Source organism: Ricinus communis, chromosome 1, assembly GCF_019578655.1.
Source record: "Ricinus communis isolate WT05 ecotype wild-type chromosome 1, ASM1957865v1, whole genome shotgun sequence".
NCBI classification, from domain to species: Eukaryota; Viridiplantae; Streptophyta; class Magnoliopsida; order Malpighiales; family Euphorbiaceae; genus Ricinus; species Ricinus communis.
In genome coordinates, this window is record NC_063256.1 from 31,159,469 (window position 1) to 31,184,882 (window position 25,414).

The 25,414-nt window shown below is 34.0% G+C and overlaps 1 protein-coding gene across 1 annotated transcript; it reads left to right on the plus strand.

The window, feature by feature from the left end:
• The first annotated feature begins 16,272 nt into the window (after positions 1–16,272).
• On the plus strand, positions 16,273–23,763 carry LOC8268176 (putative aminoacrylate hydrolase RutD). Its single transcript, XM_002521887.4, has 11 exons — positions 16,273–16,646; positions 16,745–16,943; positions 17,327–17,409; positions 17,580–17,680; positions 19,170–19,265; positions 19,667–19,720; positions 20,047–20,195; positions 22,112–22,229; positions 22,432–22,519; positions 22,963–23,191; positions 23,275–23,763. The coding sequence occupies exons 1-10, from the start codon at positions 16,529–16,531 to the stop codon at positions 23,157–23,159; spliced, it is 1,203 nt and encodes a 400-aa protein (XP_002521933.1). The 5' UTR covers positions 16,273–16,528; the 3' UTR covers positions 23,160–23,191; positions 23,275–23,763.
• Positions 23,764–25,414: the final 1,651 nt, after the last annotated feature.

Genomic DNA, 25,414 nt, shown 5'->3' on the forward strand with positions numbered 1-25,414 from the left:
GATCCACTTGAGACTAGCCCATTTTATTAAACTCGGCCCATGCTTAAAGTTTATTAACCTAATTTACTAGTCAATTATATACAAGCCTAGCCCAATTACAAATTATGCTTTGAATTCCACCTTTTAAACCTAAATAGACTACTTTTTAGGATAAGACCCAATTAAGTGATCTTAAATCTAATGTGGCCCAATTAGTTCAATTAAAACATGGCAAAGTCTACTAAGTCTATATGAATTTTAAATTTGAGCCCAATATACCATCTCATTAACCTAATGGACTACAATTTCCATGCTAGGTCCAGTTTTAAGGCCTAATGTCTATATGTCCAGTTTTAATTAGGCAAACAAATAGCAAGTATTTGGTATGCATCCAAAATAACAAAATACAGTATAAGAGATTAAATCTAGCTATTACAACCCTCCTACAACTAAGAAATTGAAAGAAAAATGACTAAAACTAAGTACAGTACATAAATATCTCAAAAATACATCAAAAACTCAAAAAATTAGGGCTGGGAACTGAACAGCCAATAAGTTTTAGGGCTGTGATTGGCATTCTTTTACAATTTTTCCTTGATTTGATCGCCCTGGAGCCAATTCCACATGCATAAGAGACAAAAGATCAATTAAAAAACATATGAAACCAAATAAAAAGCACAAAAAAACATAAAATTAAGTGGAAACCCTAAGCAAATCATACAAATCTTAAATAAAAGACTAACAGTAAATGAAAACGGAAAATTTCAAAGTTTTAATCATGGAACCCTAAAACCAATTTAATTAGAAAAACATAAAGAAATTACAAATCCAACATGCAACCCTAATCATTTGACTAATGAAATTTAAAATCCAAAAGTAAACATATTAACAGATTCAAAACCCTACATGTTCTTATTATCATATTCAATTTTCAACATGTTCATATAACCATCTTTAATGTCCGACAGTTTATAAGCATATTAAATCACAAGAAATTCTATTCTAATAATTTAAGACCCATAATAAATAATAAATAAAAAACCTAATTATGTTTCTAAAATCATAAAGGAACATAAGAACTAGTTTAATGGAAAAGATGATGTTGATGATGCTGAATGTAGAGGAACCCTTAAGTTGTCATCATAGTTGTTCTACAAGTATCAGGAGACGATGAGGTGGTTGAATCGAAAATGGGTTGAGAATCCAGTGTTGCTTGAGATTTGATAAAAGCTACTGTCATTCTTAATAAATTTCCTAATGTGTAGTTCTTTCTTAGTGACTTCTAAAAAAAACTCTTTGTGCTCTTTTATCATAGGGCTTTCTAGCTTATAAGAATAATTGGTAGGTTGGTTGTAATCGACGCTAATAATTACTAAGAAATTGGTAACCCTAGACCTAGCAGTTAATGATGTATATATAGAGATAGGGTTACAAAAAACCCTAGGGCAACATAAAAGTCTTTATTAAAATCTTAAATAGACATTTATCTGTCATTATTATCTAATAAAATAGAAATAAAAATCCTTTAAAACTCTAATAATTATCATTAATAAACCTTCTAGAATCTTGTTTTTATTATTTTTTAACATTTTAAGTCGAAATACACATGAAAATAGTGTCGAAATGGGGAAATAAGCCAATGGGCACTGTGTAGAGCCGATTGGCTCTAAGAAGCGAGGAAGCTTTGAATAATTTTACAATTTAGTCCCTAAACTTGCGAAAACTGCAGTTTCACCCTCATACTTGATTTTTTCTAACAATTAAATCTAAATTGATTCTAGAAAAGTGATTTTTAACTCAATCAGTCTCTAAACTCGAGAAAAGCAGTAACTTTAATCATAGAGTTTTTCTTAATTTTCTCGATATCTAAATCCGAAAAATTGGTGCTAACAGCTGCCCTCGCTTTATCAAACTTTATAAGCATGCATGCGATTATATAAATTGAGACAAATCATAAACATCATGGATACGACAAAAAATGATATCTTGATGAGCTGTAGAAGCCATTCCCCATCAGCTTGACGAAAAATTGACTTGAGGTAGGGACCACGCCCACTTGAATTTTAAGAACTTCGCCTGCTTTTGAAACTTAAGGACTTCACCTGCTTGAGACTTGAGGGCCTCGCCTACTTGAATTTTTGAGGACTTCGCCTGTAATTTGGAAACTATGCCTGTTGATTTTACCTTTGTAGAGACTTCCTTTTGCTATTTTCCACTTCTAGACGTAATTATACTATATTTGCCACTTCAGGTCAATTTGGCAATTTTTTTCCTTTTGGGTGTTTTGGTTGAAAAGCTCGGCTTCTTGGTGCAACCTGACTCATTTGATGTCTTCTAGGAGTTATATTAATAGTTAGCCCACCCGAGAACTAAAATGCAATTTTGATGAATCAAGGACCAAAATGGTAATTTTGCCCTCTTTAGGACATATAAATATCCTTCTATCTATTCATTATTTAATTTATTCACTTCCTCTTTACTTTTCTCTCAAATTCCTTTTCACTCGTTCTTTGATTTCTTTCTCATTTCTTAACCAAATTCTATAAAATCACTCTTGAAATGGTGGCATTGTCTTCTAGATTCTTGGGACATAGCTTAATGGCACCAAACTAGGAGTTTTCACTGTTGATTTCCCACCGTAATGATCTTGGGCTTTTCAAAGGGGAGGAAATCCCTCTCTTGCCAAAATTGAACACTCACAGGGCGTTCTCGGCTGTCGGAGGGGTATTCTTCTGCATTAAAAGTTTTTCCTTCAACTTATATATTGGATATACATATTATTTGCCCTAAATAGGTATAATGTTGCAAAGAATATTATGAAAAACTGTGTCCTGACTCACACAGTAGATCGGCCCTGCATAGTCCAAATCGACTGTGCATGGGTCAAAAAACCAGTTTCTTTTAGGTTTTTTCACATAAAATAATGATAAATTAATAGTGTAGTTACTTATTTAGAGTCTTTGTGTGTGTGCATCGTGTTTTCATACCTGCTTTTGCATTTTTACAGAGTGATGTCCTATCGACAGAGGGGTAGTTTGCTCGGTGTTCTAGGCCTTCCTATATCTTTAATTCTTCTATTGGTGTTACGTCTGTGGCACCTCCTAGGACCACTTTAGATGTGATTTTGAAGAGTGTCCTGTTCCTTCCGGACTTGATGGTTTCATACTCTAGCCCCTATGGTACAATAGAGTATTGGCTCGCCATGGAGCAATGCCTTCTTCCGGAGTTTACTCCTAGTACTTGAACGCATATAAGTTGTATTCCTTTTTTGATTTTCCAAATCTTTTCTTTCCTGAAATATTAGTGACACATAAAAGTAATCGCACAGGTCTAGAGAGATCAGTTTGAGCATGTACATCGACTAGTTGGTGCTGCAAGGAGGAAATTCTTCATTCTTGGTGAGGACTGGCGGGTAAGAAAATAATTCATGAAATGCAAAATGTATGCATGTGTGAAATGTACTAACTAATCTCCTTTTGAGTTTTCATCAAAGGGACCACGTGAGCCTGCAAGTGCAGGTGGACGACCGACATCGTCAGATTGAAGACCAATAGTGTAAGATTGACACCTTGACGCTTCTGCTGTCTACTCTTCAGACTCAAGGGATGGATACTGACTTTGGTGTAGTGATGCAAGAATCACTCGTTAAATAATAAAGTTAAAGACAAACATATACTGGAATCAACTTCTCTTATCCCTAGTGGAGTCCCCACTGTGCATGGCGGTTTTAAGCGCGCACCCAACTGTCTCTAGCGACTATGGTACTGCAAGGCTTTTCAACCTAATAGGAAAATCACTAACTAATCACAAAGACTAGCAAGGAGATGGGAGTCGCCACTTGGGTAATTCTCTAGGACACTTTTCTAATTGAGTGGCGTACTAGATTCTATAAGGAAGCTTCGCCACATTCAGAGATGGATTTGGAAGTCAACTTTCTTATATGTGTATCTTAGTCTTTAATTTTATTGTTAACGGGTTATTCCTTATAAATGCAACAATCATATTTCTACAAATCAAGCACTACAATATATAAGGTCCACCGAGTCTAGCCTATTTTATTAAACTCAACCCATATTTAATTAACCTATTGTACTAATTAATTGTGTACAAGGTTTTTCCTAGTTTAGCCTTCTTTACAAGTTATGCTTTAATTCCAAGCCTTTAAGCCTAGATGGATTACTTTTAACGCAAAGGCCCAAGTTATGTGATCTTAAATCTAATATGACCCAATTAATTATAAATAAAGCATGGCAAAGCCCACTAGGTGTGTATTGATTTTAGGTTTAGCCCAATTACCATATGATTAACCTAATATACTACAATTTTCATGTTGGGTCCAATTTTAACCTAAAGTCTATATGTTCAGTTTTAATTAAGCAATTATTTTGCATTATAAGACAAATATAAAGTGCAAGAAATTAAATCTAACTATTACAATCCTCCTACAACTAAAAACACGAAAGAAAAATACCAACATACTAGGTACAATACATAAAATCACTGAAAACACATGCACACAGCCGATTGGTCAGAGGCATAGAGTCGATTGTCTCAATGCAGAGCCGAATTGGCTCTGTATTGAGCTGATCGGCTTTGGAAGGCTTGAAAGGTCTTTTCACGAGTTTTCTCAGTTTTCCACTTCTAAAAGCTGATTTTTACATGCAGAGAGGACAACAAATGATTAAAATATATAAAATGCAATTAGAAACATAAAAATATAAAACTTAATAAAGAAAAACCTAAAAAATATGTAAACCTAAAAATCTAACTTGATAGTAACAAATATGGTATTTTAAGGCAGATTCCAATTTCAATCATACAATCTTAGAAATCTAATTCAAATAAATACAAATTAATTATATTTCTCTATCATTAAACTAATTCGATTCAAAATCTAATAAAATCACAATGTCAGATTCAAAACCCTACATGTTCCTATTATCATATTCAAAACCCAATAAAATCAACAACATATTAAATGGAAAGAAATCCTAATCTAATAATGTGAATCATGTTTATTCATTCAAAAAAAACCTAATCATGTTTCTAGATTCATAAATAAATATAAATAAACCAGTTGAGAAAAGGATGTTGATGATGTAGATATAGGAGAACTCTTAGGTTGTTACCGTAGGTTGCTATTCTATAGGTCTCAGGAGATGAAGAAGCAGTTGAGTCAAAGATTGGCTGAGAATCTAGTTCTGCTTAAGATCTAAAAACTTTTATCGTTCTAAATGATTTTCCTAAATTAGGGTTCTTTCTTAGTAGCTTGAGATCTAAAAACTAACTCTTTATTTATATGTTGATCAAATAAGAGTGCAGTTTAAAGAATGCCTTGAGGAATGTTGCTAACCCTAAACCTAAGGTGTCATGTTCTATTTATAGTAGTAGGGTTAGGAGACCCTAAAGAAATAGATAAATACTCAATTATTTGAAAATAAAAACTATTGATTATCATTTCCCTTTATAAGATTAATATTTAATAAAAATGGAATTAAATCTTTTATATTCAAATAATTATCATAAAAAATATTTAAGAATCCCAATAATTATCACAGATCACTTCTAGAAACTTATTTTTATATTTTTGGGTCTTTAAATGTCAAAAATATGTGTAAAACAATGTCGAATAGCAAAAAATGGCCAATCGCCACTGTGTAGTGCGAATTCAGCTCTATGCTAAGCTGATCAGCTTTGTGTAGAGCCGATTGGTTCTAAAGGCTGAAAAGTTTGAGAAATGGCGGTAATTTAGTCCCTGTACTTGTTGAAACGGCTGTTTCGCCCCTCAAAGTTAATTTTTTCTAACAATTAGATCCAATTTGATTCTAGAAGAATGATTTTAATTTAATTATTCTCTGTCCTAACTTAGATTTGCCTATCCTTAGTGTCTCAAAACTCGAGAAAGGCAGTAACTTTCATCATAGGATTTTCCATAATTCTCTCGATATTTGAATCCAGAAAATGGGTGCTTACATATATATCTAGTCTTAATTAGGCAATCCCATAGCAGATATTTGGCATCCATCAATACAATATTGGAATTTAAAGTGTATGAAATTAAATCTAGCTATTACAACCCTTCTACAACTGAAAAATTGAAAAAGAGACACCGAAAACTAAGTTATAATGTGCAAAATAGACTGAAATACATAAAAAGCCAAAATTAGGGCAAATAATGGTGCAAAGCCGATGAGCCGATCGGCTCTAGGGCTTTTCTTTGATTGGTTCTTTGATTTTTTTAAAATTCTCTCGCCCTAAAACCAATTTTATATGCACAGAATATTAAAAAACGATTAGAAACGCAAAATAACAAAATGAAGGCATAAAAAAATTAAATAGACTAAGACACATGGAAATAATATAAACATAAAAATAAAACTGGTAGAAGGTCAAAACACATTGCATGGCAGATTCTAGATTTAAACGTGCAACCCTAAAAAAATTAATACAATCATATAATCATTAATAAAAAAATCATATTGCCCTAATCATTCTAATTATTAGATTCAAAACACAATATATTCATATTATCATATTGAAAACTCAGGACAATCATCTTATCAGATTCAAAATCCAATATCACAGATCAGGTCAATTCATTATGAAACCCTAATCTAATAATGTAAATATATAAAACATTCAAAAAGATTGGAAATCATATCTTGGCTACTTCAGTCAGCCAGCTTTCCCTCAAGGTTCGTATGCTAGTGCGACCCGACCAGCTTTTCCTTCAGCTTCTAGATATTCTTAGGATGGATCTCAGCTTGTTGGCCATCAGGGCTGTGCCTTTAGAGGTAGGCCTATGGGAGGCCGATCAAGGGGCAGAGTTCAGAGTCAGTTTCGGGCTCTCAGTAGTCAAGCCGTGGGCAGGCGAGAGTGTTCACTCTCACCCATTAGGATGCACAAGCCTCTAATGTTGTGGTGTCATAAATTATTCCTGTTTGCTATTCTAAGGCTAGAGCTTTGTCAGACCTTGAGGCTACCCATTCCTTTGTATCGCCTAGTTTTACTTTAAGGTTGGATGTCCAACCGATTAGACTTCAGGTTCCTATGTTGGTCATTACGCCGCTAAGTGATGCCTTAGAGACCAATATTGCATTTCTGTTGTGTTCGGTGTCAATTGTGGGTCGGGATTTGTTGCCAATTTAATTCTGTTGGATGTAATGGATTTCTATGTTGTTTTGGGAATGGATTGGTTGGCTATGCATTATGCCATGTTAGACTATCGGGAAAAGCAAGTAACTTTTCGAATTCTAGAAGACTGAGAGTTTTATTTTAAAGGCGAGTAGGTACCTACTCCATCGAATCTCGCGTCAACCATTATGGCTAGATGGATGCTTCACTGTAGGTGTCAAGGATATTTAGCATTGGTTAGGAATACCTCGGCAGAAAAAGGTAGAGTTGAGGACGTCTAGTGGTTTGTGAGTTTATCGCCTTATAGAGAGATAGATTTCTACATCAATGTGGTACTGGTTACGACACCTATTTCTTTGCTACCTTACCGAATGGTACCAACCAAGTTAAATGAGTTAAAGGAGCAGTTGCAAGACCTCCTAGATAAGGGTTTTATCAGACCCAGTACGTCTTTGTAGGGTGCTCATGTTCTATTCGTGAACAAGAAGGATGGTACCTTATGCCTTTGTATTGACTACCAGCAGAATAAATCGATGGTTCATAACAAGTATCCGCTTCCTCGCATCGATGATCTATTCTATCAGCTTCCAAGAGCCGTATGCTTTTCCAAGATTGATTTATGATCGGGGTAACACCAGTTGAGGATCCATGAGGAAGACATTCCGAAGACGGTGTTTAGGACGCGTTGTGGGCATTATGAGTTCATGGTAATATCGTTTGGACGCACTAATGCTCCTATAGCTTTCCTGGATCTAATGAATTGGGTATTTAAGCCATTCTTGGATCGCTTTGTCATTGTATTCATTAATGATATCTTGGTGTACTCCAGAAGCGAAGAGGAGCATGCATGGCATTTGAGGATGGTACTTCAGACGTTGAGGGAGCATCAGTTATACATTAAGTTCTCTAAGTGTAAATTTTGGTTAGAATGCGTTGCTTTTCTAGGTCACATTGTGTCTAGAGAAGGTATTCAAGTGGACCATAAGAAAGTGGAGGCTGGTGACTGACTGGCAGAGACCGACCATGGTGACAAAGATTCATAGCTTTTTGGGTTTGATAGGCTACTACCATCGATTCATACAAGACTTCTCGAGGATCGCAGCGCCTTTGACTAAGCTGACTCAGAAGAACGTCAAGTTCCAGTGGACTGACGCGTGTGAAAGAAGTTTTCAGAAGTGGAAAAATTGTTCGACTTCAGCTTCGATGTTGACCTTACCCTCTGGGATTGTGGATTCACGGTGCATTCTGACGCTTCTAGAGTAGGTTTGGGTTGTGTTCTGATGCAGCATGGTAAGATAGTGGCTTATGCATCCAGGCAATTGAAGAGGCATGAACATAATTACCCTACTCATGATTTGGAAATGGCAGCAATAATCTTTTCCCTAAAAATTTGGAGGCACTATCTCTACGGGGAGACGTACAAGATATATACGGATAATAAAAGTTTGAAGTATATTTTTCAGCAGAAAGAATTTAAATTGAGGTAAAGGAGATAGTTGGAACTTCTGAAAGATTATGATTGTAATATTCTCTACCATCCAGGTAAAGTGAATGTCATGGCAGGTGCCTTGAGCAGGAAGTCAGTAGGTAGTCTTGCTCATACTAGTGCGGAGAAGAGACCCTTAACGAAAGAGTTGCACAAATTGTGCGACCAAGGGTTGCAGATAGAGGTATTGGAATCAGGAGCATTGTTAGCACATTTCAGGGTTAAATCTAAGCTTATTGACATAATCAAGTTAGCTCAGAGTCAGGACCCATAGTTACAGAAAATCTTGGAAGAAGTACAGCAGAGTCGAGCTAATGATTTTGTTATAGATGATGATGGTACTCTCAGGATGGGCACTAGGTTGTGTATTCCGGATGTGGATAATCTTAAGAAGGAGATTTTAGAAGAGGCTCAATGTACTACTTACAGCGTGCATCCGGGCTCTACCAAGATGTATCACGATTTGAAAGGCAATTATTGGTGGAATGGAATGAAAAGGGATGTGGCAGAGTTTGTCTCCAAGTGTCTGACGTGTCAGCAGGTTAAATTGGAGCATCAGAAGCCATTAGGGTTATTGCAACTGCTTCCCATACTAGAGTGGAAATAGAAAAGGATTACTATGGATTTTATTTCGGGTTTACCCAAGACCCCGGATGGTTATGGCTCTATTTGGGTAATTGTGGACCGATTGACTAAGTCAACGCACTTCCTTCTTATGAAGACTCCTTAATCTCAGCTAAGTATGCATGAGTGTATCTAGAGAGAATTGTCAGTCTTCATGGCGTTCCTATTTCTATAGTGTTTGACAGAGGACTGCAGTTCACTTTGAGGTTTTGAAGAAATCTACAAGAAGATCTTGGTACTAGATTGGACTTCAGCACAGCCTTTCACCCCTAAACTGACGGACAGTCGGAGAGGACAATTTAGACCTTAGAGGATATGCTTCGGATGTGTATGATAAACTTTGGTGCTCAATGGGATTGATACTTACTATTGATTGAATCCGCGTATAATAACAACTACCATGCAAGCATCGAGATGACCCGTTATGAGGCATTATATGGTCGGAAATGCAGATCTCTTGTGTGTTAGGAAGAAGTTGACGAATGAAAGTTAGCAGGACTAGAGTTGGTCCATATCACTTCAAAGAAGATTTCTATTATCCACGAGTGGCTGAAGACAACTTTCAGTAGGCAGAAGAGTTATGTGGACCCGTAGTAGTAGCACGTGGAGTTCAGTATTGGGGAGTATGTATTCTTGAAGGTGTCCCCTATGCGTGATATGATACAGTTTGACAAAAAAAGGTAAATTGGCCCATCATTATGTAGAACCCTTTGAGATTATCGACAAGATTGGAGAGGTAGCCTACAAGTTGGACTTGCCACTGAATATCTCATATGTACATCTAGTATTTCATATATCCATATTGAGAAAGTACATTTCAAATCCTTTACATGTATTGCAGCCTCAATATATGGAAGTAAGCGAAGACTTGACTTACAAGGAGTAGCCAGTTATGATCGTCGATACTCGAGTTCACCAACTACACTTTAAGGTTATACCGATGGTTAAGGTGTTGTGGCGGAACTATTTGTCAAAGAAGTGTACTTGGGAAACCGAGAAGGAGATAAGGAACCTTTACCCTTATTTGTTTCAATCTTGAGGTAAGCCTTTCTTCTTTTCAAAATTCGAGGATGAATTTTTTCTTAAGGGGAGTGGAGTATAATATCCTAAAATAAAATAAAAGTAATAATAATAAAATAAAAATAATAAAAAAAGGGAAGGAAACTTTCTTTTTCTCCCTTTTTCTTCTTCTTCCTCCCTTTTCTCCCCCTTGTCACCTCCCTCTCCTCCCTCACCTCCCTTCTTTTTTTGTCGCCTACTACCTCCTCTAGCTATTGGCAGCTTCCTCATTTTCTTCCCCTCCCTCGCCGGTGTTGCCTCCTCCTTCCTCTCCCTCACTACCGACATCAAATGTGGAGAAGAGAGCTACCGCCACCGAAACAGCCTCCTGCCACCATCCTTTTGCTTGTCTAATGCTAGAAACAAGATCCTCGCTATCGAAAACCCCCGATCTGAGCTCCCAAGTCGCTTTTTCGCCATCGGCAGTAATGTGCAACCTCGCAGGAGCTGAAACCTTTCGGCCTCGATTCGGTGGCTTCCGACAAGTTTTCGGTAAAAGCAGTTGCATTTTCGGACTTCCCGCAACTCAAGCTTCACAGAGGGCGCCCGGGCTTTTGGATCCTGGTGTTTTTTGGACACGCAAAATTTTGGATTTTCGGCTCGGTATAACTTTGTTTGGATCTTAAAAATTATTTTAAAATTTTAGAAAATATCATTGCTATTAATTATCAATTATAAAAAATTTAATTTAATTAGATTTAATTAATTATAACTTAGATATAAATATTACAAATAATCAGTATGATTAATTATTATTTTATTTTATGGTAGATGTGGTTGTGTTTGATTAATTTAAATACCAGAAAATTTTTGTGAGTTGGTTATGAAATAAATATTAATGACAGACCATCTGTAATTAATTGTAATCTGTGGTGTGTTGCCGAGTCAAGAAAAATAATACAGTTTTGGTGGCTTGACTCCGGTTAAATGATTGCAGAATATTTGAAGTGTTTCTAGAAAGTCCTAGACCCGTTATACGGGGTGTAAACGTCTATATTTTAGGGAAGGTTCTGCTGAATTTTCGGTAGAATTTTCGAATCGAAATTTCTTAAGAAGTCTAATCTAGGAGTATAGGCCTAGAAAAAATAAAGAATACCTTATTAATTGAGTTATTTTCGTGAATAGATAATACGTCCATCCAGCTAGCTCCACCCGAGGCATAGGAGCAGACTGCAGAGTGCGATGGAACTGTGAGTTAAAGTCATATAGTGCACTTGTGTCATGTTTAAATTAAATGCAATGCTAATGGGTTTATAAGTACTATGATTATTATTAGCATTATTATCATTAATTTTATTTGATTAATAATTATCACAAATACTAGAACCATTATTATTATAAATTTTATTTTCCTTATTCTCAATATCCTTTGGTTATTATCTTTATTTATTATTTTATTATTATTATTATTACATATAACTTTCATGTCTACTATAATTGTAATTTTGGATTGAGGCAGTAGTAGAACATGCTACCTAATGGATTGCACCAAGACCGCATGCGCACTGGTATTAATCAGAGATATGTAGTAAAAGATTATTTTTGAGATTTGCCCTAGTCAAATACAACTCTCTAGGCTGTGAAAATTTGACTGCCGGAGGAAAAGTCCCTAGTTGAGCTTCACTCTCTAGGTGTCGACTTTATTGGGAATCAAGTGACCAGGTTGGATTTAAGGACCCTAGTTGAGCTTTACTTTATGGGCATCAGTCCTATTGGAGTAAGAGAGCCGAAAGGCTGCTAGTATTGAAGTTAGGGTTATGGTGAGGTACTCGTCCCATAAACGTTTAAATTGTATTTTTCTAAATCATGGCATATGACACATGTTTAATATAATATGATATGTTATTCTGATTAAATAAATATTTTATTGAGAAGGTTGTATTTATTATAGGATTATATGATTTTAACTCACTCTCAAGGCTCACAGTCTCAATTTTAAATTTTTCAGGTGACAGCTAAATTTTCCGTCGTCTTTCTCTTGACAGCCCGACTTCCTTTTCCTTTAGACCTATTGTAATTAATTTCTATTTTTGCATTTTGAACTATTTAAAATTATAGACTCTCTGTAGTGGTGTACCTAGCATATTATGTTTGAATTTGGTTTATAACAAGTTATGGAATGTTGCTAGTATCCAGCTGGAGTATTAATCTAATTATGTGTAGATTTATGAATGAAGTGTTGGGTAATTTTAATAGTATATGTATATATATATGTATGTATATTTTAATTGTCGATTAATTAGGCTTACTATGGGTTTTGGTGCCTTAAGCCTACCCATTCCCTAGTGTCGGTCACGAGCCCACAGATCGGGTCGTGACAATTACCAGCCGTGAAAGTAGTCATTCACAGCCATGAAAAAATATTGCCAGCCGTAAAGAAAAAGTTCACGTCCGTAAATGATGGCAACTCTCTAGAATCTTTAAGAAATCATAGTAGAGTCACGACCAAAAGTTCCCAAGCCATGAAACTAGAGTTTTCAGCCGTGAACAAAAGTTTTCAACTGTGAAAGCGGACTTCCCAACTGTGAAGAATTGTTCATGGCCATGACGGGTTCCAGTTTTTCAAATCTGTTTTTTGCGCTGATGCTTTACGACTGTGAAGCATTATTCCCACTTGTGAAGCTCTATTTTAAAAAGCTGTTATAATGGCTACATTTGCATTTATTGAGGGTATAACGGCTTTATTTCACCTAGAACCATTTAAACTTCATTTCTAATGGTTCTAGGTCAACTTGAGCCTCCTATTTTGTTATATATCTCAATAACCTCTATTTCTTCATTAAATTCTTCTTGTATTGAAGATTCAAGAAAGTACTTGAATCATTGGATAATTGAGTGATTGATTTCTATATTGAAAGCTCAAAAGGGTTAGGTTGAGCCCTTGTGTAAGGATTAATTGCTCTTGTAACTAAGATTGAAAAGCTTAGACTCGGTTAGAGTGTGAGCCTTGAGAAAACACTTGGGTTAGAGTGTTATCTATAGAAAACACTTAGGTTTGAGTATTAGCCATAGAAAACACTTGGCTTTGAGAGCTAGCCATAGAAAACACTTGTAAGAAATTTGACTGTGAGCTTGGAAACACTTGGGTTTGATCTTACACCCATAAAAGGATTATTGATAGTGAAAATCTCAAGTGAAGCTTGAGGAGTGGATGTAGGCAAGGAGTTCGTTGAACCATTATAAATTCAGTTTGATTTTCTCTTTCCTAAGATTTTTTTATTTTACTTGTGTTTATTTTATTGTTTGCATTCTCATATTGGATTAGTTAACTGCTTTGGTTAATTGCTTCCGCTAATATTGGTTTTACTACTCAAGTTTTTCAAAGCAAAATTTTTTAGTCGAAATTGATTTTTGTAGACAATCAATTTATCTCCCTTCTTAGTTGTCATAAGGTATTTCAGAGAAATATCAATACCGAGATAAACTTCTTGATACTGCTTTGGATGAAGGTTATATAACGACTATTAAAGGTCCAAAAAATATACATTGTAGGTTGTGATAAAGGAGGTGTTATAGATATCCTCATTGTTATAGAGGAGCAAAGAAAATGAAAGACTTCTTCTTGACTTATTAATTGTCCTTTTGAGATATGAGGTAAATTAAAAGATTGAATGAGTTGAGAGATTTTGAGAAGTTGAGATTAAAAATTTATTTCATACTCACAAGCCTTTAAAAGATATGTCGGGACATCCATTTTATGATCGTCTTAAAAAATTAAGATTAATCAAGTTAAACAAATAACTACAGCGAGAATCCCACCATGTCAAATAATTTTTTGTTACATCAGAGCAATTCAAATCTCCATATAATCTTAAAAACTGTTTATAATGCAAAGGTTAAGATATTACAAGAAAGCTTAGGGGTCGTACAATGATACAAGCATTAACAGAAGAATTGGTAAAGTGGTTTTACTTATAAAGTAAGGTATGATCACGATGGCCATTTAACACACTTGTCCTTTGCACAACCCAAGTCTATTATGCTAACTAGAAGCTATAGAAATATTTTTGTGATGGGTTGCACTTACAAGACTAATAAGTATAAGATGTCTTTGCTTGATATCATAGGAGTTTTAAGTTTTAATACTTCATTCTATTCTTGCTTTGTTTTCATGCAAACAGAGAAACATAATTGGATATGTTTAGCAAAATATTAGGTGATGAGAATTGTCCTTGTACAATCATATCGGATAGATAGTCAGTCTTAATGAATGCCGTACGTATTATTATTTTTTTTTGAAAATAATAAATAACTTGTGTGTTTGGCATATTGAGAAAAGTGCTTTGGCAAGGTGTAGATCACATTTTAAAGAAAAAACTGATTGGGATGTATTTTTATCCACATTGACGAATTTGATAAACTCTCCATTGAAAGAGAAATTTATTTCAGCATGGATAAAGAATCATATGCATTTTAGAAATCAAGTCATATCAAGAGCTGAAGGTGCACATACTATATTAACAATGTACTTACAAGTATCAATCAGTGATCTTCAACAAGTTAAAGACAAAATATCTCTTGCCATTGTAAATCAATATGAAAATATTAAGTCAAGACTTTCAAGTGAAAGATACGTGCACCACATAGATTTCACATTCCTCTATTTAAAGAACTTATTAGTCATGTATTTCACTTTGCTTTAAAAGAGATTTATGGTCAATATAAGTTGTTGAGTGATGCACTATTACCTTTATGTAAGCATAAATTCTCAAGGCCTATGGATCTCCCATGTACTCACATGATGATGGAAGTAAAAAATGATGTCCTACACTTGGATGATATTCATCCATAATGGTGAATTGATATGAAATTATTCATTGATGTCCACTAGTGGATAAAATTGTTGAAGACCAATTCAATAATCTCATCTTAAGGTTTCAAGAGAAATGTCAAAGATTGCCCACCACCAACAAAGACGACACTCTTAAAATAAATTTCTCAATTTGTTGATAACCCACTACCTTTGATTCTTGAACCTCAAATCCATAAACACAAAGGTCGCCCTTTAGGATCGAAAAAAAGAATAAGAAGCAGCTCCACAAGGCGTGATTCATCAATGTTTGAAATAATGGAAAAGGGCAGAAAGTGTGGTGTGTGCAAATGTGTTGGTCATAATAGCTCTACTTATCAAAAAGTAGTCCAAGATGTGGTTCATCATATTGATAATGATGACACTATGGGGAAGCAATTGACTTGAACTCCATTCCTAATTCTTGTACTTCCTTCTTCAATAGAATATATTTGTAAGTATACTTAAAGCTTATGAGATAATAAAAAATTACTATAGTGCTTGTAATTTTTTTATAATTTATGAAAAATATATATTTTTATATTATAGAATTCTTTTTTCGCATTAATGGCATATTTCCTTTTTGAGATTGTATTGAATGAATGTATTTCAACTTTCGCCGGGATACACATTTCTAAATTTGCTAATATTAACTATGGTATTTGATGGATTTAATCTTGATTAACCTTTGAAAGTAACTATTAAGAATTATTAAGATATATAATAATTTTTTAAATTTTCTTACTAAAGGTTTTAAATATTGCTTAAAGAAATAAGTAGATGATTTGAATTATTTTATTTTTTAACATTACGTTTAGTTATTATTATTCTATGTGATGTTAATATTTTTTAAAAATATTTATGGCAATTTGTATTTATTGGAATTTTATATTTAATTATTTGACCATATTTTATTTTGACTTTCTTTGCATAAATTTAGTTATATATAAATGTTAATTTTTTGAATGATATATTAATTCATTAAAAAGAAAAAACTCAAGTTTAATAAAAAATCTAAATGGGTAAGAACATAATTAGAAAGTAACAAAAACGTGGAGTGAATAATTCAAATTGTTGATATAATAGAATCTGGAAGTACTAGTTAGAAGGGTATAATGGGAAAATTTCTTCCATTTAATCTTCTAATAATAGTGGGTCTTAGGGTTTATCATTGTTTAAAAGGTAGTGCCAATAACATCTCCCTAAATATAATGCGTGGATATGAATAGCTGCCATTGCCAGCGCCTCTTCCATTCCCCACGTGAAGACATGGTATGGCATTGTGATTTTGACTTTTGACCCTACGTGGCGTCTGCCCACTTCTTATCTGCCACGCGCACGCCCACCCTTTTTTTTTTTTCCTCTCTCTCTCTCTCTCTCTCTCTCTCTCAATCCCATTCTTTGTGGAAGCTCAAATCTGCAGTTGATAACAAAATCTTTTGTTTTCTCGTCAAACGATGCCGTTTTGCAAGGTCTCCACACAGCAGCCTAATTCAGACGGAGCTTGCAACAATGGCGTTGAGATTTTCTACAGAACTTACGGTTATGGACCAACCAAAGTCCTCCTTATCATAGGTATGTCCTCTCTTCTCCTTCTTCTTTTATTTTTTTACTGATCTTATTTTATTCTTCAGAATTTAGAATTTGAATGGATGATCAAATTAATGAATCAGGATTGGCTGGGACGCATGATTCGTGGGGCCCGCAAATAAAGGGACTAACTGGTACCGATAGGCCAAATGACGATGATGAATTGATGACCGTTGATCGAAACTCAGGCGACAATGACATAGATTGTGGCATTCAAGTCTGTGCATTTGATAATCGTGGTATGGGTCGCAGTTCTGTTCCCACCAAAAAATCCCAATATACGTGAGTTTTATCATCTTAAATTTTTCAATTTTTTTGATTTCCTATTATTCGTGCTTTATTGTTATTATTGACATATGGTAGCTGATTTTAAAGTTATTAAGCCTCCTCTGGGATTGCCTTGGGAAAAGCGCGTTTCAGATAAATATTTTTTTCCCGAAAACTGTTTTTGGAAACAAAGCAAGTAAATTGGTAGCTATTTTCAGAAGCAGGTTTGACAAAAATAATTTAAGAAAAATTTTAAGAAAATTAATCTACTAAATTAGATATTAAAAAAAGTCCAAGCCTGCTTTTCTAATGTTCAAAACAGCAATCCCAAACTGGCCATTAGTGTATTAAGGAAGCAATAAGATTTGATTTTGTGGAGTTGTGATTATTGGTTGCAGAACAAAAATTATGGCAAAAGATGCAATTGCTTTACTGGATCATCTGGGCTGGACAAAAGCCCATGTATTTGGCCATTCAATGGGTGAGTCTCTAATTTTAGTAGACGTGTTCATTTTTACCTTGTATTGTATTACAACACTTATAAGTGCTATATGGCACTTTTTATGATAACATATGGGAAAATTGAATTTGTTCTTTATAAATATTGAAATATTTTCATCAATTGATTTTTATGTGTTACTTCTGAATCAGGTGCTATGATAGCTTGCAAGTTAGCGGCAATGGTGCCTGATAGAGTTCTATCTTTGGCATTGCTTAATGTGACTGGTGGAGGTTTCCAATGCTTGCCCAAGGTATTATTATATCCTTCTCATTGCAGAGTTGATAAGTTCTATTTCTCTTTGAATTGCAAAACATGGGCGTCTCTTTCTTTTTCTAAATCTTGCAACCTCCTTTTCTTTTTCAATTTTTTTTTTCTTAAAGCAGATAAAATTATTTGGATATCAGCTTGAAGGGGTTTATCATATGCATTTTCTATAGTTCCTGTTATAATATGTTTATAATGGTAGGAAGAAAGCTTTTGAAAGACTTAGATAAGAACTGATATCTATTCATGTGCTCTTGTTCCTCTATTGCAATCCAAGAAGTTCTACTTATGTAGTGCATCCAAGTCTACTAAAAAATCTTAGGTGATGACAGTAACCTATAGAGTTTGAAACTGCCTAGACGGGCTCAAGCTGTTTACACAAAGTAAAATCTACTAAATTGTGGACTCTTGGTATGCGTTTCCAAATGTCAAATTGTGAGCGTTAACATATAAAACTAATAGAACATTATTTGAAAGCTGCTATTGTAGTAAAAAAGGACCAACTATGTGGTTGAATTTGACTAAGCGAACTCAGGAATCTTCATTCTGCTTATTGTCAAAGAATATGATTCGTAATGTTTAATATAGGTGGCCCAGGAGGCTGACAGATGCCTTAGGTATCAAAGCACAGCAGTTTTACATGTTGACTTCACAATGTGGATTAGTTGCCACTTGTTTATGTATGCTATGTTCACGTTAAGGCAAATTTTCTTTACTTTTGTGGTTTTGCTTGTGCTGACCACAAAAGTGCCAGAGTTTTATAAGGCAGGTTCTGTTGAGAGGTTAAGATTGACTTGGGTTTCAATTGGATCTTGACATTAAAATGACACCGAGGATTTGCCAATCTGGTGCTGAGCCAAACCTAATTGGATCACAATTCAGTTTGATATTCTCTGTATGCATGTACTGAATATGACAACCTTGAAAAATGTTTCCAGTTGTCTTTTACCAAAACAGATATAAAAGCTAGACTTTTGGCCATAAAGTATGAGTCTTAGGTTCTTTGTATACTGGCTTCTGTTTACTCTCATTTGAACACAATATCAGCGCAATTGAGGCTTTGATCTTATAGGTTATAAGCAACCGGTTATGCCTTATAAACTCTATCATAATTGATACCTTTGGTTTGAAATCATAAAAACAGCAAAAGTCTCTCCTCTCATAGATTTTAGTAAAAGAATTATGTGCTTTTATTAAATCCATAGTGTTCAATATTTATTGTGGCTCATAATCTCTTAAAGCGTTGTTCCTGAAAACTGTATTTATTAGTCAGTTTAATTCAAGCTTATACATAGGTGCCAGAGTCTTGGGAATCTTAAATCCACTGATAAAAACGTAATTATCATGTTTCTTCCAACCGCTTATATGCGTAGATTTTTCTGTGTTCTTTTGGAAATAGCTAAAAAACCGTGATCTATTTCCATTTTGCACTCAAACTATATCTTCAAGAAAGAAGTTATTTTTGTTTCTTGCAGCTTGACCGCCAAACTGTATCAGTTGCAATACGTTTCTTAAAGGCAAAAACTCCTGAGCAAAGAGCAGCTGTAGACTTGGATACTCACTACACGAAGGTGAAAAAAGTGTTCTTGAACTGCTTGCTACTTGATTTTGAAATATGGCTAAAAATTGACAAAAAGCTGCTAATCATAGCTTAATATATAGATAAATTTCTTGGTATTTATTTGTGTGTTCCCATGTATTTGCCGTTCTTTGTATCACTGCCTCGAATGGTACCTTATCTCCTTATTGTGAGAGACAGATTGGGGAGTTAAATGCCTGGTGAGAAATTTTATACTGTTAATTGTTACAGAACTGTAAAGGAGTAACATGATTTTCTGCACCATTGTGTCATCAAAATTATCCAATATTGATATCTGGAAATGCTAATATCTGCCTTTCTGAAATTGATTTCCAGTTATTACTATGTGATTTCAGGAGCTCAGTCTATCTTAACTTTCTTTCTGATATGCAGGAATACCTTGAGGAATATGTTGGCTGTAAGACAAGAAGAGCCATTTTATATCAAGTAAGAAGATCATACTAGTCACGAACTAAAGCTTCAAGTTTGTTCTTACCATCTTTAAAAGATATCACCATTCATGGATCTGCATTCCTGCATTTTCTAAGTTCTTGTTAATTCCTTGCTTATGACAATGAAATTCCATTGTCAACTCAAATTATTTTAGTTTTGCTCTCTGGATTATAGTCCTTTAAAATATATTTTCTTGTACCAAGTCTATGGAATCCTTGGTTAATTATGCCTGGAGCCGCATAGCAACTTGTAGTTTAGCTAGGCATTTCATAAAATCGCAAGAGGATAGCCTGGCTGAATGTTAAATGCCTTTCTTTCAGGAATATGTAAAAGGTATATCATCAACTGGGATGCAGTCTAATTATGGTTTCGATGGTCAAATCAATGCTTGTTGGACACATAAGATGACGCGAACAGAAATTGAAGTGATACGCTCTGCTGGATTTCTTGTATCAGTCATACATGGCAGGTATCTGTGATTCCTGAAGGCCAAATGCCTAAGGATGTGCAAATGCTGGCAAATCACATGTCTAATGTTTGTGCGTCTGCGTATTCTGCGTCTTCAGATCTCTTATTCACCTTATTGCTAGTGAATGAAATACTTAAAATGACATGCACAATTAATATTAATTTCATAAAGAAATAAAATTTGTGGAAACATGCACATGTACATAATCAGTGATGAGTATTCCTTACAAAATTAAGATTATGCATTCTTTTCCATTAAATCTAGTTTGCAGTTTCCATTGCTTAACTTTTAGCTTAGTGATGAGTACTAGAAGTTGATTTGCTATAGGACATGGATTTAGATATTATGTAAATTAATCTATTGGGAGCCTTTTACCTTTACCCTTCTTATTTAAGAGAAGCAAAGAAATAGATTGTTTGGCTGACTACAGTTGCAGTTATTGCCCAAAGACCCTTAAACCTTGTACTACCTACAAATTCTAAAGGTCTATCAGTTAAAAAAAAAATAATAATTGCGAGTTTTGATAATTTAATCCAATTTTTTGAATTGTGGCAATTTTAGCCATTTTTCCAAATTATTTACAATTTTATATAACACAAAAAGGTTTGAATAGAAAACTTTTTGTTCCTTGCTAGAACAGATAAAGTTTAGCTTTCTCACTTCCCCTCCTTCCCTCCTCTTTTCCTTTTTCTCTCTTCCCTTCTCTTTTCTCCTCTCTTCTTCTTTTAAAGTTTATCAACTTTTTTTTTCAAAAAAATATTCTGATAAGTAATAAAAAAAATCTTTTTCAATTTCATCATGCTGGCTATACCGAAACTAATTCACTAAAATTGGTAAAGTTAAAAGCACTAGAATTGTCAAAACTCACAATGGTTTGACTCTTAGCGCCCAATTAGCAATTCTGAAGTTATTTAATTCATAATTTTTGTCCTTGTTATACTTTACGCTTAAAATACTCAAATATTTATCTACTCACATGACTTAATTCTAACTGAAAAGCTAACTCTAGGCTTAGATAGCACATTCAAATGTTTTATTTTATACTTATATTCTATATTCTTATATTCTGTACTTTAAGAATTATTCAATTATTTTCATTTATTTTAAAATTTTAGTGGTGACATGTAGAAGTTAGATTGGTTTAGTCATTTTCCTTTGTGCATGTCTATTAAAGGTGCATATAAAGTATGAAGATGATTCTAATATTTAATATTTGTGCTATTATTAGTAGTTCAAGTTATCAAATTACAGCCAACTTCAGATTTGTACAATTATTGCAATTTGGTAATACTACAAGAAAAAAAAAAGATTGCAGTGAGATAGCCATAGATGTTTAGTTATAAATTAAAATCCATGGCAACAAATTAAAATCCATGGCAACACCTTCTCTGTTACATGCTATTATAAGTGCAATTGCGGCCATTATCGTGATTTTAAACAGTTCTGTAGGATCAAATGCAGGTGATTTTAATGTACTATGTTTAAAATACTAATAAATCAATCTTCTTTTTCTTTTTTTTCCTTTTCTCTTTTTGTGCTTCATAGCTTTTAGGGTGCTTGTGCATGATTAATAAGAAATGACATCAATCAAAAAGAATTTAGATGGGTTAACAGAGACATGGATTGAGATGTAAGAACCAGCAAAGGCAGATTTCCTATTCAATTTTATGAAGTAAAATAGTTTCTCATTCAGATGTATTAGCAATTTTAAGACAATGCATGTATTTTTTTTGTATATTCAAGATTTTGCTTGAAATATATAAATTCTTTTAGGATGATGAATTGAGTCACATTTTGCACATGTATTATGCTAGAGTTGGATGTTTTGGATCGTGTGTTATAATGATACACAGTTATTGGACCCTTAACAAATCATACCTGCTCAAGATTAATTTTGAGGTTCTTCAAATGTGTAGGAATGATATCATTGCTCAAATATATTATGCAAGGAGGCTTGCAGAGAGACTGCAGCCTGTTGCTAGGATGATAGATCTCCATGGTGGCCATTTAGTCAGTCATGAGAGGACCGAGGAGGTATTTTTGTACTTGTATGATAGATTTTGAGTAGTGTAGGCCATTGAATCCTTGCGATGGTGAAAATCTGCGATATAGAAATATTTATTACTAAACATAGCTGTAGTAATTCCCAGAAGTAGATCAGATTGCATTTTCAGACTATTCTCTCTGAAATCGCAGTGAAATGGACCCATATTCATCATGTCTTGGAAAATTGCAGGTCAATCAAGCTCTTCATGACTTGATCACGACAACTGAAACAAAAATTAGGCCTCATGATTGGAATAATCTGCCCCAGAAAACTCCTGGTAAGCGTCAAGGTTTTTCTTTTGTGCACCCACTGAGGGACTTAGAAACCACCTTAACCTTAAGATAAAGCATTTTATTTGCCTATAGGGTCAATGCTTAAGTTTCCTCTTCCTACATTTTATATTCATCGTATTTCTTAAAAAGAGCAAGGGTCAGGATGAAAAGAATGATAAATCATAGAATCCTGTGTAATCCACATGGATTCTAGTGCTGCAACACCTTAACATCCTTCCAAGAAGGGATGCCACCTTCCTAGCTAGCAGTTTATACATGCCTGTTATTAAGTGAACTGAAGATAAAAGAGGGAACAGATGAAAGAAAAACTCAGCCAGTGAACTATTTCTCTTAAGAAGATGTTGAATGGCTCTAACTGTCTACTGCAATGAACTGTAGTTAACTTGTAACTTCCATCTTGTGATAATTTTCATTGTTATTTTGTCAGGCTGGTTTGAGACAGGGATATCACTTTGCAAGACAAGTTCAGAGGGTGGAAACAATGTCCGTTCAAGATGTGGCATAATAGATAAGCTACATGTATGCCTGGTATACATCTTCAGTCTCTTTATATTTGTATTTGAATATGCACGAAGGGCTCAAAGGAGTCTAAGACCAGCCAGAGTCGGGGCTTCCCTCACATAAGCTAGTTGTCAGTGAACCTGCCTTTTTCACAGGTAATGAACTCGGTTACACACTCCATCCGTTCAAGGCATGTTTCTGAAGAAGAGAACATTACTAATTCTTCTACATTGTGCAGGGTTTATTGATTTCTCGTCTTGATGGTGCGTGTATTTACGATAACATCATTCACTAAAACTTGGTGAAGAATAAGCAAATATTGTTGAGTTATAGAATAACAGTTGGTTGGCAAAACATGCCTATACAGAAAGCATATTTATTGAGGTGGCAAAGATCTAAAAGTACTATCAAGGCATTTCTGAAGTCCTTTGGTTTCTCAGTAGCAACCATGACGTAACAATTTGGTGTGTTTCCCATGAAAGCTGAGAAAAGTACAGTGAATGGCTTGTGACTTAAGAATCAGAAGGGGAAAGATGCAGAGAAATGTATATTAGAAATACCATACAATTACAAAAGACACTCAAATGTATTTTGAGAATATCATACAATTCGTTGTCTCTTCTATGGTTTGCAACTTGAAATAAAAGAGGATTTCAAGGTGACTTTGTGGGAAATAGCTACAGAAGGAAAAATAATTTAAATATTAAAGTTTTACTTTCATATGAAATTTCTCTTTGGTATGCATATCGAAAAATTATCGTTGTTTACACTCTGACCTCCAGTCTTTTATAGGACTATTGTAATCGATCAATAGTAGGGTTAGAATTTCTTTTATTTAATTATTTAATTTTTTTATAAACTAATTTTATTATGTTCCTGAAGAACAAGCATAAATTTACCAATTTTTCTCTAAAAGCAAAACTGAAAAGTGTTTTTTTTCTACCCCGATTCTAAACGGGAAACCGAGGGTTAAAAGTTCAAGTATTCTAGTTTATTGCTGGATCTAGATACGTGTTAAAAGTAGATAGAGAAGCCAAGGTAAATTAAGCATCCACACTATCCAAACTTCATTTAAAAAACTAACCTCCTACGAAATTACCAATATTTCTGAATTACTATTTGGTGTCGTGTAATATCGGAGTTTCAATAAAAGTAAAATTATTAATTTTATTTCAAATTTATATAATCAATGGAATAAAAAATAAATATTATTATATTTTGTACTTTTATTGTATATAATCGTTAAAAAAATAATCTATTATTTTTTTTAATAAATTTATATCCAACGATTGTAATCAAATCTAACAAATCTAATAGCTTGAAATATACGTGATAATGGTGTCATGTCACACCGAATCAATTACCAATATTTTTACATCATAAATCAACAATATATTAAGTGCTGATTTATACTATAAATAGTTACTATTTGGTTAATCGAACAGTTATGCCATTTTATAATTATCAATTCTGTCATTTTTGAAATCTAAGATTGGATTATTTTTATTAATTAACCATTAAAAATGATTTGATCTCAGTTAATTTTTGTGTTAACCGATATGTCAAACCAAACTTGAAATTAAGACTCAAAACTAAAACTGAAACCATCGAATTATTAAGTATTTTCTTAGTTCAGTGTTGACCGATTTCGGTTCTGATCGATTTTTTTTGTCAACCACCTGGTTCATCATACCCTACATGCATGGGTACATTTATATCACACCTCTTAGTTCTTAGAAAAAATGATTTCAAGACAGAACCAAACATTAATAACTAACTCAAGTTGTCAGCAAATTTAAAGGTGCTAGTATTATCATATTTTTAAGTATAATACTCAACTATAAGTCATTCGTCAAAATTAAAGTCCTAAACTGTATCTCTGTCAACCCTTTAGTTTCTATGTGGAATCAAGCATCAGATTTGGGTTGCTTGAAGAAGAGCAGTAGCTCACAAAAGAAGATAAGCTGTAAAAAGTTACTAAATTCATATTTTATTACTATACAAGAAAATTTAATATTCTATAATGACAGAAATGTGTGCTTGTTAGATAGAGATAGAGAGACATGCCTGGCACTTGCTCTGGAGATGAACATGGCTCCAAGTAATCTTTGCTTTGCAGAAGTTGAAAAAATAAAAAAAAAACAGAAAGAAAAATGAAACAAAGGGAAAATGTATTAAGAATATGTAGAAGAAGGGTGACTGTTGAGTAATATGCCATCCTATCTTATGATATGTAAATCATGTCAGCTGTGCCTATGGAATATACTAACATAATATTCCAGCATCTTCTTTGCTTTGGCTTCACAAGTTTGCTTCTTTTGTTTCATTACTTTTTTTCTTTTTTATTTAGTTAATTTTGGCAAAGGCTATGGATAATT